The 17,145-nt window shown below is 36.6% G+C and overlaps 1 protein-coding gene across 1 annotated transcript; it reads left to right on the plus strand.

The window, feature by feature from the left end:
• The first annotated feature begins 9,074 nt into the window (after positions 1 to 9,074).
• LOC105045324 (uncharacterized) lies at positions 9,075 to 14,683 on the plus strand. Its single transcript, XM_010923561.4, has 3 exons — positions 9,075 to 9,400; positions 11,103 to 11,821; positions 13,695 to 14,683. Exons 2-3 carry the CDS (start codon positions 11,363 to 11,365, stop codon positions 14,484 to 14,486), a joined length of 1,251 nt encoding a protein of 416 aa, XP_010921863.1. The 5' UTR covers positions 9,075 to 9,400; positions 11,103 to 11,362; the 3' UTR covers positions 14,487 to 14,683.
• Positions 14,684 to 17,145: the final 2,462 nt, after the last annotated feature.

The following is a 17,145-nucleotide window of genomic DNA, read 5'->3' on the forward strand; positions in this document are numbered from 1 at the left end:
CTCTCACGATTGTGGTATCGTGATTATAGATTAGGCGGTCAGCAGTCGGCTATGGCAGTCGGCAGTCGGCCATGGCAGTCGATTATATCAGTCGACAGTCGGCAATGGCAGTCGACAATCGGCCATGGCAGTTAGCCATTTGACTAGCAGCCGTAATGACTTTGCTTTGGCTATAATGATGCTGCCTTAGTCAGATGATGCTGATTCAGCTAGATGGTGATGGTCCGGTCAAATGATGCTGGTAGGACATCGGGGTGATGATATATTGATATCCTGAAGTTGTAGGTTCTAGAGGAACATCTTAACTTCAACTTTGAAATAAACGTACCTCCATGCTCTCTTTTGACTCAGGATTCTAGCTTCAACATTAAAACATCTTGACCTTTTGGAGGAGGTCACATCAAAGATCCCTTCAAAAGGATAGGGACATGATAGCGTGGGTTCCAATGGGACCATGCTTAGCATGTTAGGAATGCAACCATGCAATCCGATGGGGCTATGCTTAACCTTTTGGGAATGCAGCCATACTCTGTCACCCCACAGAATCAAAAATTGATCTTGAGTCGGGTGCCGACGTGGAGTTAGGGGGAGGAGGTCTGACCTTGAATCGGGCAGCGGACATAGAATCGAGAGAGCAAATTCGATTATTCTAATAGTTGCCCCCCACTCTCAAGTCTAAAGTGACTTAACACATTGGACGATGGAAGTCAGCATATCTTTTGTGATGATTTTGAGCCCCAATTCTATGGTCGTTTCGATTGTCAATCAGAGTCGGCATATTCTTTCGTCTGATCATAGTCGAGTTGACATATAGAGTTGTTCGATCGAAATCGGTATGTAGATTCAATCGATCGGTATTGGCATATAGATTTGATCGATCAGAGTCGGCATATTCTTTCGTTTGATTATAGTCGAGTCTGCATATTGTTCTGTCCATTCGTAGTTGAGTCAGCATGTTGTTTCGTTCGATCATAATTGAGTCGGCATGTTGTTCTGCCCGACCGTAGTCGAGTCGGTATGTCTTTCGATCGAAGAGTCGTCCGATCGAAGTTAGTATGTAGATTTGACTGACTGAAGTCGGCATATAGAGTCGACCGATTCGAGTCGATTTGTAGATTCGATCGACAGAAGTCGGTATGTAGATTCAACCATTCGAAGTCAGCTTGTTGCGAATACTGAATATGTCGAGAGCTGGTATATCATGAATGTTGGAGGGCTAGAAGTCCGTATGCTGCGAGTGCCGAGAGTATTGTCGGTGCAGAGTAGGACAGGATAGTTGTGCTTTAAAGGTACAGTCTGTGGCGTCAGCTCCTTCGATTGCTATTGTCGTTGTTCTACAGTCTATTGAAGATCGTAAACAGCTTCGATGAGTGTCTTCACCTTAGCCTTGAGGTTTACCTCAGTAATGATGGACGTATTCTAAACATTTCTTCTTATCGGGATAGTGCTGGCTTGACATGATGGGAACATCGAGTCGGTCATCGTTCTGGAGATAGAGAAGGAGATCGTTGTGGGGCACGATGACTATGCTTGGATAGCACTGTGTGTGGCACCGGCTCCTCCATCATCGATTGCTATGGTTGTTGTAGTATTTGTTACTTTTGGAGGCTGTGCACTACCTCCATCAGTATTTTTACCTGCTGCACTAAGGCAGCAAATTGCTGAGCATCTTCGGTGATAATCGAACGTGAGAAGCTAGGCTTTGTCGGTGGAGGTGGAGATAGGAGATCTTTTCGGAGGGAAGATTGCCTGATGGAGCCGGTGGAGATGTTTTGGGCTCTTATTTTCATCATGATTGGATTTTATCTCCCTTCTCGGTGCACCAATCTATTGCGGCCAATCCTCAGTTGCACCTATCATTGATGAAAAGCTACCTGCAACAGAAAGTTCACTAGTCGAAGTTGTGTCCAACGGAGATCCTCCGATGCTTAAGTTAGTATGGAGTAGTCGAACATGAAGTTGAATATAAAGTGTGCTAGAGTATTAGTCCAGAAGTATCTTATCCTTGCTGTCCCCTTATCTCTCCTTTATATAGACAATTTGAATGTAACCATTGAGCACGTGAGATCCTACTTTTTATGGTACTAAAGGATAATTAACTCCAATTATCGGACCATAATCATGAAGTTAGCGGATAATTTATGCTCACTAACGATCGTGATATGTGGTTGTTTTCCACGATTGTGCTATTATGATTGTAAATTAGGTAGTCGACAGTTGGCCATGATAGTTGGTCATGTTAGTTGGTAGTCGATTATGGCAGTCGGTAATTGACAGTCGGCCATGTCAGTCTGCAATCGGCCATGATAGTCGACCGTCAGTCATGGCAGTTGGTCGTTTGACAACGATCATAATGACTCTGCTTCAACCATGATGATGCTGCCTTGGTCAGATGATGCTAATTCAGTCAGATGGTGATGGTTCGATCAGATAATGCTGATAGGACGTCGGGGTGATGATATACTGATATCCTGAAGCTGTAGGTTCTAGAGGAACATCTTAACTTCAATTTTGAAATAAATATACCTCCATGCTCTCTTTTGACTTAGGATCCTTGCTTCAGCATTAAAACATCTTGACCTTTTGGTGGAGGTCACATCAAAGATCCCTTCAAAAGGGTAGGGATATGATAGCGTGGGTTCCAATGGGACCATGCTTAGCATTTTGGAAATGCAGCCATGCAATCTGATAGGGCCATGCTTAACCTTTTGAGAATACGGTCATGCTCTGTCACCCCGTAGAATCAGGAACTAATCTTGAGTTGGGTGCCGACGTGAAGTCGGGGGGAGGAGGGCCGACCTTGAATTGGGCAGCCGACATAGAATCGGGAGAGTAAATTCGATTATCCCAACAACTCTATTCATTGATAGTGAAGAGGAAGAGAATGATAACAGCTACTATACAAATGCTAAGCTATTAATTGATGATGAAGAGTTGATAGCTATGAGAGATAAAGTGAAAGAAGCAAGAAATAAGAATAGAAAAAAAAGATAATAAGGTACAGAGGAAAGAACCACCATCTAGGGGTGAGATTACAAGACTAAGTATTGCTGCTCCATTGGATGAAGTTGAAAAGTAGGCTGGATATGATAGTAACTATCATGATTCATCTAAATTTGATATACCTGAATTAAGTCTTGAGCATGAGCTTGGTGTGCTTACGAAGAGGAAGAAGTGGATTTATTTTAATCCTAAAACCAATATGCAGGATATCAAATTTTGTAAATGTATGACATTCAATACCATAGAATATTTTAAAGATGTTGTGATCAAGTATAGTGCAGCATAGAGTAGGGATGAAAGTGGTATGAATATTATTTGTTCGGATCTATTTTCATATCTAAATCAATCCGGATATAGATAGCAATTTGAAGATCCGATTAATATCCGTATCCATTCCATATCCATAAAAAAAAATAGATATGGATATGAATGACAACTATCTGATCCATATTCGAATATCCGAATCTACATGCAATCTTATTGATTTTATATAGCACTTATTAATTTTTAAAAGAAATATACAATCATATAAATATATTAAATTTGATTTATCATTATTTAGTAATATCTTTGATTCTGTAGTCATAAAATTTAATTCTCTAAGTAATATCTATAATTATATCTATATTTTTAAAATTCAAATTATATCTGTATCTATTTAAAATAAATATGGATATAAATTTTTATATCTGAATAATATTCATATCCATATTTATATTTGTCAAATCAAATAAATATGGATATGGATATGGTGGTATCCGATTCGGTTTCAACCCTAGTATAGAGATATGATACGAGGTTTGTGAAGAATAAGGCTACTAGACCAGAGGAAAAATATATATTTAATAGTTGTCTATTCAGAATATGGTATTCATATGAGAAAAGTATTGATAAATTTCAAATTAAAACTTATGTTGATAACTATAAATGTGTAAGAAGTCATAAAAACAGTCAAATCAAAACTATATAGATTGCAAGAGAATTTCAAGAAAAACTTAAGGTATGTTATAATTACAAGCTTAAAGAGATGAAGCAGGACATTAGGATAAGATTTGAAGTTAATGTAAGGATGATTAAAATGTCAAATAATTTTAGAGACTATTAGAGGATCTCATAGCAAATATTATGGTGGACTACTTGATTACTATGAAAGATCAGAAGAAGTAACAAGGGGACATAGTAATCATGAAGGTTGAGAGATCTACTAATGGTTTATAGTTTCAGAAATTGTATGTTGGTTTTGAAGCTCTGAGAAGAGGATTTTTGGTAGCTTGTAGGCCTATATTTGGGTTTGAAGGTTGTTTTTTGAAATAGATTTGTAAGGATGAACTTCTACCTGCAATTGGTAGAGATGCTAACAATCAAATATTCTCAATACATGGATTGTAGTAAAAGTAGAACATAAAGATTCTTGGAGTTGGTTTATTAATTTCTTGACAGAAGATTTAGGGCTTGGAGATAGTTTAGGTTGGACTGTTATCAGTAACCAACAAAAGGTAAACTTCAATCATTATCTTATACATGAACATCATGCTTACCTTTTGATCATCATACTCTTTTATTATTGTATGTTATATGTAGGGATTAATTCAATCAATCAGTGATCTGCTGCCACATGCTAAGCACAGGCATGTGCAAGGTACATATATGGAAATTAGAGGAAGAAGCACAAGAATGAAGTTCTGCAATCTATCTTCTTTAAGGCTGCAAAGTGTACAATAGAGGGAGACTTTCTAGATGTACTAAATGAGTTAAAAGAGTTATTTAAAGCAGCATAAGAAGACTTCATATATACAAATCCAAAGAAGTTTAGCCAAGCCTTCTTCAATCCATTTCTACGTTGTGATGTCATTGACAATAATAAATCGGAGACATTCAATGGTTGCTTACTTTAAGCAAGGGAGAAGCCATTGATTGAGGTGCTAAAAGATATATGGAGGGCATTGATGGTTTGAATGGCAAAGAAAAGGAAAGATATCGAGAAGTGGCATTGAAAAATTTGCCCTTGAATTAAAGAGAAGATAAAGAGAAATTAAAGAATAGATAGTGTAAGGTAATTTATAACCATGATAGAAAATATGAAGTCACATGCAAGAGACAATCTTATAAAGTGAGCTTGTAATAGGAGCTATATGCAATAAATAGAACCTAACAAGCATACCATGCAATCATGCTATATCTGCTATATCACATAAGCGTGATAATGTACGGTAGGGTGTCATACAGAAGATGCATGGATAAGTTGTTATGAGTTTGTCTTTCAATCTGTCAATAGAAAAAAGTTATGGTCTAGAATTGATGCAGAGGTAGTGCTACCTCCACCATTGAGAGTAATACCAGATAGACCTAAAAAGATAGGAAAAAGAACCCATGTGAGGAGTTCAAGCACCCTCCTAAGCTTTTGAGATATAAAAGATAGATGACCTATCATGTATACTTTCAAAGAGATCATAACAATTAGGGATGCCTCAATAGAAGTAATTCATCAATAATTGATCCACCATCAAAGAGGTTCTAGAGGCAAGCCAAGTAAAAATCAGGTTCTCACAATAAAAAAATTTGTCACTCTAACATGCATTATTATTTTCTTTATTGTATGATAATATTTACTTTTTTTATATCAGATTATATCTAGTGGAGCCACTATAAGAAGACGAACAAAACTGCCAATAAAGAGAAGAACAGGATAATTAGTTATTATTAGAACTTCTGAGAAGCCACATCCTAAAGGCTCCACTAAAAAAAAAGAAGAGGCCAAGGCAGAAAATGCTATCCGAGGGTTATGGACTATATATCTCACCAAATACTAGGGAAAGATTTTTTATGGCAAGTTTTCTATCATATTGAGTCATATAATATCACCTAGCTGATTTACAGTTGGATTGCATTTACTGGGATCAAGCAGGATGAGGCACATCAGTGGAAGAAGTGCAACTTAAGTTGTTATAGGTTCACTAAGAGCTCATGTAGATGCTAGAAAGAGAAACCACAATAAAAGATCTACTCAGTCATTCATTGTCTGATCAGTCAAGAACTCAAGGTAGCAGTATTGGCTACATTAGTTGATATGCTTGTTAGATGCTGTTGTGGGAGCAGTTTGGAAGAGGATTGGTGTTTTTGGTTACCTAGATCAGTAGTTATTTTTTAGGTACTAGATATAGTTGTTAGATTTGGTTAATTTGTATAAGAGGAACAATGTATCAAGTTTCAAGGTTTGGCCATTATGAAATAGTTTTTTTTTATTAAATATTAAATGTTTACTCAATGTTAGTTTAGTATCAAGACAATGTAAATTTTAATGCTTTGAAAAGTTGAATGTGATATCGATCCTTTGGCATAAGGCTCTATTCTTTGGCACAATATTTTGGCCACAATATTTCAAACTTTCAATGATTGAGATGCATTGCTTGGAGATACTTTATAGGTTTAAAGTGTTTGTAATGTTTATGTGAATATTTGTTATTTGGGACAATATTTCAAGCACTATGGTTGTCTCTATTATGGCCAAGTTATGTAATAGTGTATTGCATTGAGTTACAACTGGATTGCATTGAATTATATAATGTTTGTAAACTGATTTATAAGTGGATTGCATTGAGTTATGTTATATTTGCAAGCTAATTTACAAGTGAATTACATTGAGTTATGTAATGTTTCTAAGTTGATTTATAGGTAGATTGCATTGAGTTATGTAATGTTTAGAAGCTGATTTATAGGTGGATTGCATTGAGCTGTGTAATGTTTATAAGCTGATTTACCATTGTGTAATGTCTCAGTGGCACAATCCAAGTTTCATAATATTTCAATGGGACTTGTTTCATAATGTTTCATAAGGGTATCATATATTTGTCCATAAACTTCTTTATTTTTGTTTTATGTTCAGTAATGTGAACTTGTTTGTATCTTTCAATATCTTCTAATAGAAGTTCAGTAAATTTTATAGATCAAAGTTTAGCAGTGGCATTATTTTTGTCCAAATAGTTCCACAAGTTGTCCATGAACTTATCCATGAGCAAGCTGGATGAACTTCTTCAGTGCCTCTTTCAATATATAGTCCAAAATAAAGGTTCAACAAGGCATAAGAGTATCGTATGCTAGCCGGATGTGAGCATACATATAGAATCATTTTTATTTCATGTTTCTAGACAAGCAGGGTAAACTTGTTTGTTTCTTTTAATATCTTACAATATAAGAAGTGCAGCAAAGGGTTTTGCCTAGGTACCAAAAGGAGATTCAAAAAAAAATTATACTATAAAGTATTAATGTTTCAGCTTTATAGTTTGCTCAGTAGCACATAAAAGATTGAGAATATTTCATTACCACTTGTCAACTAGTTCAGTTATGCTCATATAATTACAAAGTTGATTCTTACTGTAGTAATTTAAGATAATATATGACTTGTTTAGTTTTATAGGTTTCACTCATGCTAAAGTTCCCTATTTCAAATAATAGGTAATAATATATTAGTTATTCAAACAATGGTTTTATAAATTGTATTTGATGTAAAGTCAAATTGTTCAGATAATGCCTAGTAGTGGCTGCAGCAGTGGCATTGTATACTGCTTCATATTTCAACTTTAATAATAGTAGCATTTCAAATTAAATCAAGGGCACTAGCAATGGCTATGCAATTTGAGCTTAGTAAAGCCATTTGAACAACAGTAGTATTAAACATTTTTCAAACTTTAGTATTCCATATTTCAAGAACATTAACTTTAATAATTGAGTATACTGCTTAATGAATAATAGAAGCCATTCAAACTTGCTTAAATTACATGCATGTGCTATTTCATATTTGTTGGTTCCATACATGTGCCATTTCAGCATTACTTGTTTAACCAACATGATATACTCTCAGCCCCCAACTGCAGCCACAAATCCCATTCCCATACAAAGGTTCAACCATAAACATTTCATAGCCACCTTCATCTTCATCATTAGCTACCACCAGATACTTTATGTGAAGGAACAATTCTTGGTAATTGGAGGCCCACACAGATCTGCATTGCCAATAAAAGTGGATAGAGCCTAATGGAATCCTTCCTGATGGATTACTTATTTATTCTAAGACATATTCAAATTGATTATAGAAGTAAAACAGATGAAAAAACTCTGAGGACTAGTGCCCCTGCGTTCATTAATTGAAAGGTCAAGAGATTCCAGTAACCGCATTCCACCCATCTTCTTCGCAATATTCCTAACCAAATGTCGTGTTGCTTGACAGAAGGCCTATTATAAACTTGCTGGATACCGTAGTTTAGCTGGGTCTGAGGGTGGCAATTGGATTAGGTTGAATCAGATATGGGATAGATTGAATCCAATTTGAACCATAAATTTGTTAATATGAGTGTGATCCATTTATTAAATAGGTTAAAAATCTAAATATGAACTTGACCTTTTTATGAAATAGATAAATGTTTAAACTAGTCTTAGATAGATTTTAAGCAGTCCAACCTTAACCTAACCTAACTATAAAATAGGTTAGATAAATCAAAGGTCTAGATATTAACCCGACAAGTTTAATAAACGACTTTTGGCTAGATCATTGATTTATAACCCAGATCCATTTTATGCCTAACTTGAATTTGGTTAAAATAGGTTAGTTGTGGGCCAAGTTGGTAAGTCGACTCATAAATTGCCACTCTTAATCCCGATTAAGCAGGTCAGAAAATATCATTTTTATTTTTTTATTTTTATTTTTAAATTTTATTTATTGGTTTCCAGCATGTTGAAATTCAAAATCAGATCGGACATATGGGTCATTTTTAGAATGAGCTGACTTGATCTGTTGATTCAAGTAGTCCCAAAACCTAGATAGTGCATTAATCATTTATATTATGTTGTAAATTTGACCCAAAATGATAGATACATCCAATATAAAACTTTTAGAGATGCCATCCTGCCAAGTCCAAGAAAAGGATACTCCAAATCTTGGACAAAAATGATCCGATAATGCCGAGTCTTAGTAAGGAACACTACAACACATCATCATCCTTCCAATAATTTCTCGTATGATCAATCCCACACGACCATCGTTGACTATTGCAGTACACGAGAATAGATCGTGTCGATCGTTGCATGAAACCATTCCAGCCATCCAATTACCAATCGCCACGTCGGAACGACGATCGGTCAAATGTCAGTTGACCAAGGGATGAGGTTTTGACTTTTCTCAGTTTTTTAGCGCACCACCCAGTCTGCGATGGTGAACACGAAGCCCACCATGGATTGGTCTCGTTGAGGTCATTCTGATCATTCCTTCCCCGTACCTCTTTAACTCCCGTCCCGTTCTGTGGATCTTGCAACCCAATCTATCCTTATAAACCAAGGCGAGCAGCAAAACAGGGTGGGTGGCTTCTGCCAAGGGCCAGGAGGAGGAGAGCCAAGGCACAACCAAGTACTCCCATCCTTCTCATAAAGCCAAGCATAAACTTCAAATACAATATATATTTTTGATTAACTCATAAGCTGGAACTAAGCTTAATGATAGTGTTTCCTCATCGTTTTTGCGATTCTCGTCACCATTTGCAGCACATTGTTCCACTAGTTTCGTAAATTTGTCAATGTGAACCATTTGTTCGACGAAATACCCCGATCAAATGGAGTCGCGTTGTCTGATGCTTATTACCCTTTATGGGTGGTCAAATGACTGTGGGTTGAAATGTGATGGAACTATTTTAGTGGCGCTGGTCAATATGTGGGGACTACTGTTGAATCTGGTGGTGGGAGGATGGTGTTTGATTAAATGCTTGTGAGTCATGTGATTCTGTATGGACAAGGAATCTAGTGGTATGAACTTAGCCAGTAATCTTTCTCTGGAACATGATCCTCTTCCATTACTATAATTATACATAACACATGTATTTCGACTTTTGTCACCTATTTCTTGAGTGTGAATTTTGTGTAGGAAACATATCTTAGGTACATTTGATACTATATTAGAACTGCTCTAATAATTTTTGCTCCATTCTTCATGCTGGGTTGCCAACCAACTCAATTGTTGAGCATCCTTCCTGTCCTATTAACTCAAGCTTGGGACATCACCATCAGTGTTATTAATCCCAGATCAGATTTTTCAGCTGAACTGGGTCTTGGTTGAATATATCTGTTTTTGGAATGCTCATGTTGGGTGTTTGTTTTAAATAGAACATGACTCATATGGTTGGAGGATGAACTTTTATTTGGTCTGATAGCATTCCCTTGCCACACCACAAATCAGCTTTTATTGTGATTACTAACTGAACATTTAAAAAGCAATTGAAAGAAAAAGTTAGTATCATAAAAATGATACATCTGGTTCAACCAGAAGATGTCTTTCTGATCTGATTTGGATCAGACTGGCATCAGCTCTGGTTCTACATTTGTTCCAGCTCTGAAGGTTTTATTCAGCTGAGAAGACTGACTGTTATAGTTTATTAAACAACTAAGAGCCAAGCTAGGCTTCAGAAGCCTGTATGTCGAACCCCAACATATAAAGAAGTAATCTATCAAATCTTAGTTCCAATTCATTGAGATTTGTATGCTTTACTTCCAATGATGTTAATTCATTACATTCTTCTGATTGAGTTATTTTCTTCTTTTTTTCCTTCTCTTTTTGGACTAGAGAAAAAAGAAAAGTTAGATTATACCAAGATCACTTTGTCTTGGTGTTTAATTTTTAAATGATGCATGAATGCTTAGGAACCGGCAGTATCAATTGTATCTACAGCATACCAATTGATACGTCAGACTTTGAAATCTCTGAACCTTGTCAAAGACTCCTTCTGCACTGATAACACAGTTCATCACTATACTTCTCACAAGAAGGCAAACCTAATATATTGATCGAACCTTCTTAAATGGTAACGGAGTCTCGTTCACAGTGTATTTGCTTTTAACTAATGACATTCTTCCATAACTTTTTCCTTTTTGGTTGTGAATGTACATTTATCATATTGAGTATCTGTCTATATGTGCATTACATGAATTACCCTGATAAGCTTTTTAATTTATTCATAATTTGAGTTTGTCTATTTATAATAATTTTCAAATTTTTTATCCATTTGAAAATATCGTGACAAAGGTTTCTTGTGGAATCATTCAATTGGTTTTCCTTGCAGGGCCATTGCTACAAAAGAGGGGAAAACTTTAACCTGTTTTTTAAACTTGATAATCACATTAAGTTTTCTAGTTATCTTTGTCCTATTTCAATGGTCAGATGATGCTTAATACACTTATCGATACTTTTATCATTCCGCCCCATCTGTTTCCTTCTATTTAGCTTCCACTCGCTGATTCTTAGTCTCACCTCTGTAGACAGCATATAGAATGAGCTAATTTGGCACATACACTATTTTGAATCAGATTCCTGTTCATCATTATGATTTGCCTTTCTTCATTCATGCTATCCACCATTCCCCTGCCAAGAATCCTGACCAATAACACCACCAAAATTTTTCATCAATTTCCTTGTAAAAATTTCTCTACTCCATATGTCTCACTGCCTACCAGTAAGTTTCGTTATGCTATGTCTTCTCCTTGGTCGGCAACAGTTGCCCTTCAGGGAGATGTTGAAGAGAGTGGTCAACAACCAAAACCAAAGTGGTCTGACATAGGACCTGACATAACAGAGGCCCAAAAACAGGCTATCTCTCAACTTCCTCTGAAGATGACTAAACGCTGCAAGGCCCTCATGAGACGCATCATATGCTTCTCTTCTCAAGATGAAAACCTGTCTTTCCTGTTGGCTGCATGGGTAAAGGTCATGAAGCCTAGGAGAGCTGACTGGTTGTCAGTTCTCAAAGAAATGAAGAGAATGGAAAATCCTCTGTTCATGGAGGTAGGTCAGTTATCTTTTTATCCCTATTGCATTGCAATCTTTTCCTTATCAATTTAATACATACTCCTTGATAGTTCTGCTCTAATGTGTGCTAAATGATCAGTCTCCTTGAGTTTTGTTCGCAAGCATATTGCTGCCATTAAGATAAAAAGGAAAATTCAGATTCTACACCATTCAGTGCTTGTTGCCTGGCTTGGTTTATGAATCCAATCAATTCATATTTTGTTACTTATTCAAGAAAACTGTCATATTTAGTTTCCTTTTCACTACTGTAGTAATTACTTGCTGTTATTGTTTTATTTATTGGACGATATTGCAATTTCCTAGTATTAGTATGGATGGTGAGCAATCCTTCACTAGGTCACAATTATGGTTCATCATAAACAAATTTTGGATTATCATAAAAATTTCTTTTGAGTTAACTGAGTCTGAGAAGATATCTGGCTTTTGATGAGCCATCTAATAACCAGGCAGATTATACAGTGACTGATTCAGCTATTCACAATAGATTTAGTTATATGTGTACATCTATTCATAGCAAAGTTTGCTGTACCATACCGAACCGGATGGCACAGTGCATATCATATTGGCTCCATACCGTACCGGTTCGGTACACATGGTATGAGAGGTGTACTGATACTTGGTACATGTCTGTACACCAAACCAACCCTGTACCAACACGATAATAGGTTGGCATGGGTATGAGGCTTGGAACCGATATGGCAAACCTTGATTTATAGTAGCATGAGCAATTTATCTACAATCCCACATAAATATCCCATGCTTGTTCAATTTAAATCAGTATCTTTTATCATATAGCTGTGATGTGGCTAGTACTTTATAATTATTTGGTGTCCTCAGATCATTAATGATAATCAGCTGGTCCTTGTTCGGTAAAATCTTTGAAAATGCTTTTCTTGGGTAAAAGACTTGGTTTTCTTTTTCAAATATGCTTACGCAAACCAAAGTACTGGGCCAAATGTGATATATGATGTTTGGATGATTTCAAGAATTGGAGCAGGTCTTAACATTCAAAAGAGGCACTTCGTAAGGGTATTTATTAAGCAGAGACATGATGGAAAGAAGAACTAACTCTACTATTGTTGTGTTGGAAGTACATTTGCATATGCAATACAAAATGCAAGGAAAAGGCAACACTTACCTGACAAATTTATTGGCTTTCGACTTACCTAAGAGCCTAGTGGGAAGGTCAGCTAAAAATAGGGATTACTATTTGGTGATGTTTGTCGATATATGCCACCTCACAAGATTAATAGCTTCCCAAGACCTCTTGTAGCATGGAGTACCTATCAGCATAGTCTTGATTTCTGTCATTGTGTATCAATATTTTTTTCAACATGGTAAATATTTATATAAAGATGGCCTTTTTTTAGCCAGTTGCCATTTTGGTATCAATACAATCTTTTCCCCCAAATAAATAATGTCTATCTACATAAAAAATATCATGGCAAGAGAAAATTGATCCAGAAAACTATAGCAGTTGATGGACTGGCTTCCATCCATCAAATATTCCTTCCTCTTGCATTAGTCATTTCACATGCTTTACTGTCAAGTTTGAAACATTATTTTCAAATTATGGACCTGTTTTAACTTTCTTGGTTGAATTTGAGGCTTATTCTTCTAATGGATAATGCTTTCATTGAAGGAAAATGTCAAAGTTGAAGGGTAATCATGCATTCCGGATGATTGTATAGGAGAATTTTTGTATATGTACTATGAGATGTTATCACATCTCCATGTGTACTAGGACTAGTCTGAGGGATAGTTTATTCTCTTTCATTTTGTTTTCTTATAGATTAACTTGTATTAAGTTATTATATGTACTGGTCTTAACATCATTGCATATTCTTAGGTAATGGAATACGCCCTACTGGACGACTCTTTTGAAGCTAATGTACGTGACTACACCAAATTGATTGACGCATATGCAAAGCATAAGCTTTTGCAAAATGCTGAGAATGCATTCCAGGCCATGAAAAATAGAGGTTTTCCATGTGATCAGGTCACCCTCACCGTCCTAGTTGACATGTACAGCAAGACCGGAGACCTTGATCGGGCCAAGGAAGCATTTGAAGATATCAAATTGCTTGGCCTACCTTTAGATAAAAGAGCTTATGGCTCAATGATTATGGCATATATTAGGTCTGGAATGCTCGAGCATGCAGAGAGTTTACTAAAAGAAATGGAGGCCCAAGAGATTTTTGCAGGAAGGGAAGTTCACAAGGCCTTGCTTAGAGCTTATTCCATCACTGGCAATGCTGACGGGGCAGAAAGAGTGTTCGAGACCATACAATTTGCAAGAATAGTTCCTGACAGTAAACTCTGTGCTCTTCTAGTGAATGCTTATTGTGTGGCAGGTCAGAGCGAGAAAGCTCGCAGTGTATTGGAGAACATGAGGAGTGCTGGGCTGAAACCAAGCGACAAGTGTGTTGCCTTGATGTTGGGTGCTTATGAGAGGGAGAACAGCCTTGACAGAGCACTAGCCTTTCTGATAGAGATGGAGGGTGATGGTGTAGTGCTTGGCCCAGAAGCATCACAAGTCATGGCGGGCTGGTTCCATAAACTCGGCGTGGTGGACGAAGTGGAGCAGGTTCTGAGAGAATTTTCCGAGCGAGAAGGAAAACAGAAACTGCATTCGTTATAGTGTTTCTTAAATAGGTTGTAAGAGTTTTGAAATGGATGCTAGTTGCAGTGAACAAGTGTATTGTGCTTGATGTCACTTCGAGGCACATGAAAATAGTTGGTCCAAATAGCTCCTACAATGTTCTCTGACTTCGATTTGCCCAATCATTTGAGAAGAGTTTGGGGATGAAATAAGAGCTAAACAAGCTATTCAAGTCATCATGTACACCTTGTTGTTGGCATTGTCTTCTAGTATATCATCTGATGGATGAGCTCTGATTAGGGAATAATCTGTGTTTTATGTGTCACCTGCCATATAGGAAGCTGGTTCGGTGTAGCCAGCTTCTAGCAGCCTCATGATGCTAGCCTGGCTAAATCGGTATAACCTACCATGCCTTCGCCAATATATGTGCAGGTGCTGTTGTTTCAAACTATAGAATGGTAATATGATGCTGCCACCCAAGTTGTGCCTTATTACTCATTTCCTGCCAGATATATGTTTTGTTTGGTGACTATCACATACAAGCATTTGCACTAAAATACTTGTTAGAAAATTGGCAGGACATTGTGACAGCGGCCCGATAACCTTTACATGCAGTCTTATGTAACCAAAAGAATAACAGTTCCATTTCAACTCAGAATTTATTCCAGAGTTCAATTAAAGAGAGCTTATGAGCTACAAAGTCCATTGATAACAATCAAATGATTTGAAAATAATAAAAGGATAGCGAAACATATATGCATATCTACCTCAAAAACTAAGAGTTGGGAGTACAATGCAGCACCATTTTTCCGGCAATTTATAATTGCTTAGCATGGAGCAATATTCTTGTCCATAGTCTACCATATATATTTGTATATATATTATTGAAAAATTTTCATGTCAGGTGCCACTGCTGCAGGGAAAAAAAATACAATTACTTAGAAAGCAGAACATCAAGATGATAATAACACTTGTAATAAGGAACTCAAACCTTTGCCCCTTCAAACAAGCATTACAATCTACACCTAGCTTGGGGACAAGATGAGACCGGGCTCCGAAAACATGCAGAGCTCCAAGAAGATCCAATTCCTGCAAAATGACCCCCATCATGGTCTGCTTAATCCACAATGGCAGCTGGACATCTTTGGCTCTTTTTTTTCTCTTCTTTCTCCTTCGGACTCTTTGGCTCTTGGGTCTGCATGCATGGATCCTTAACTGTGTCCATGTGCAGGCTGTAGTGTTCCAAAGTAATTCATTGAAGTCATCAGCCATGTCGGCCTTCAACTACTCTAGATGGCTCAAATATTCTCCCCCTCCATCATCCTTCTTCACTTGCTTTGGTATCTAAAGTGCTAATTTTCAACAATTACTTTGATCTAGCAAAGAATTCAATCAAATCCATGTGTGGGAAACTTTATGGAATCCATGTGTGGGAAACTTTATGGAGGCAGAAGAAACACGGCACCACATTAACGTCTTCATGTGCTAAACACCTGAAAGCAAAAGCGCTACGACAGATTGCCTTTTGTAGGCAAATGTCTAACTGAGCATGATCGACGGACGAGAAATTTTTTGTGCAGTGCGAGCAATGTAGAAAATTTGATGTGGAGCATATGCTTTATATGATTGATCTATGTAGATATCGTTTTTCAATGCATATTTAATGTCTGCTGTTTTATTTTTTTTTTTAAACAATTTACATGAAAATATTCCTGTGCTTTAAAAAAAATTATGACATTCCATGGTATACTATGACTTTCTACACGCAGAATATCATGATATGACTTGAAAAATTATGACATTCTGTGACATATTATGATATTCTGCGTCAAATTATGACCTTCTGCATGCAGAATATCATAATATGGTCCAAGATGTCATAATATAGTCCACGATGTCATAATATAAAAGGAACATTTTTGTCTAATTACTTTCTAACGTATATTTAATGCCGATAATTTCATTTGTTCGTTTGAAAATTTTGAATGACGAAAATATCTCTGCTCTTTGAAAAAAATATGACATGCATGTTATAACATCCTGCATCAAAATTATAACTTTCTGCATGCAGGATGTTATAATATGAAAATAAAATGTCATAATTTTTTTCAAAGGACAAGAATCTCATCATTCAAAATTTTTAAATAAAAAAATTGAACTGCGGACATTAAATACACGTTGGAAAGTGGTGGCTATATGGATCATAAAATAATGCACTCCACGTCAAATTTTCTACACCGCTTGCAGTGCACAAAGAAATTCGCATCGACGAACATATGCCAAATCCATTTCATGTTTTTGGAATATGACTGATCATGGGGAGACAATTCTATAATCACCTTCAAATTGTTCGGATGTTGGAATGAAAACAGTAAACAAGACCAAAGCATATAAATCACCTATTGGTTGGAGGCAGCATCGGAGCTCTAAAGTGGAAAGCAGCATAACATGGAGAAGAGAGCTTTCTCTAACCTTTTGCCTTTAGTTTTAGATCGTCTTTCTTTTAGATATTATAAAATCTGGGAAAAAAAAAGGAGATTAGAGATGGGGACTTGATTGGAGTTTGACTGAAATGGATTAGAAAGAGAGGAAAGGATGAAACAGCCTTGAGTTTTGCATTTAGTGTCTCACGACGTGATAGCTTCCCACTTGCACCCGTATGTTGCACAGCTTCTGTTTAGGAACAACCCCTTTATCA

This window comes from Elaeis guineensis, chromosome 5 (assembly GCF_000442705.2).
Source record: "Elaeis guineensis isolate ETL-2024a chromosome 5, EG11, whole genome shotgun sequence".
Lineage (NCBI taxonomy): Eukaryota > Viridiplantae > Streptophyta > Magnoliopsida > Arecales > Arecaceae > Elaeis > Elaeis guineensis.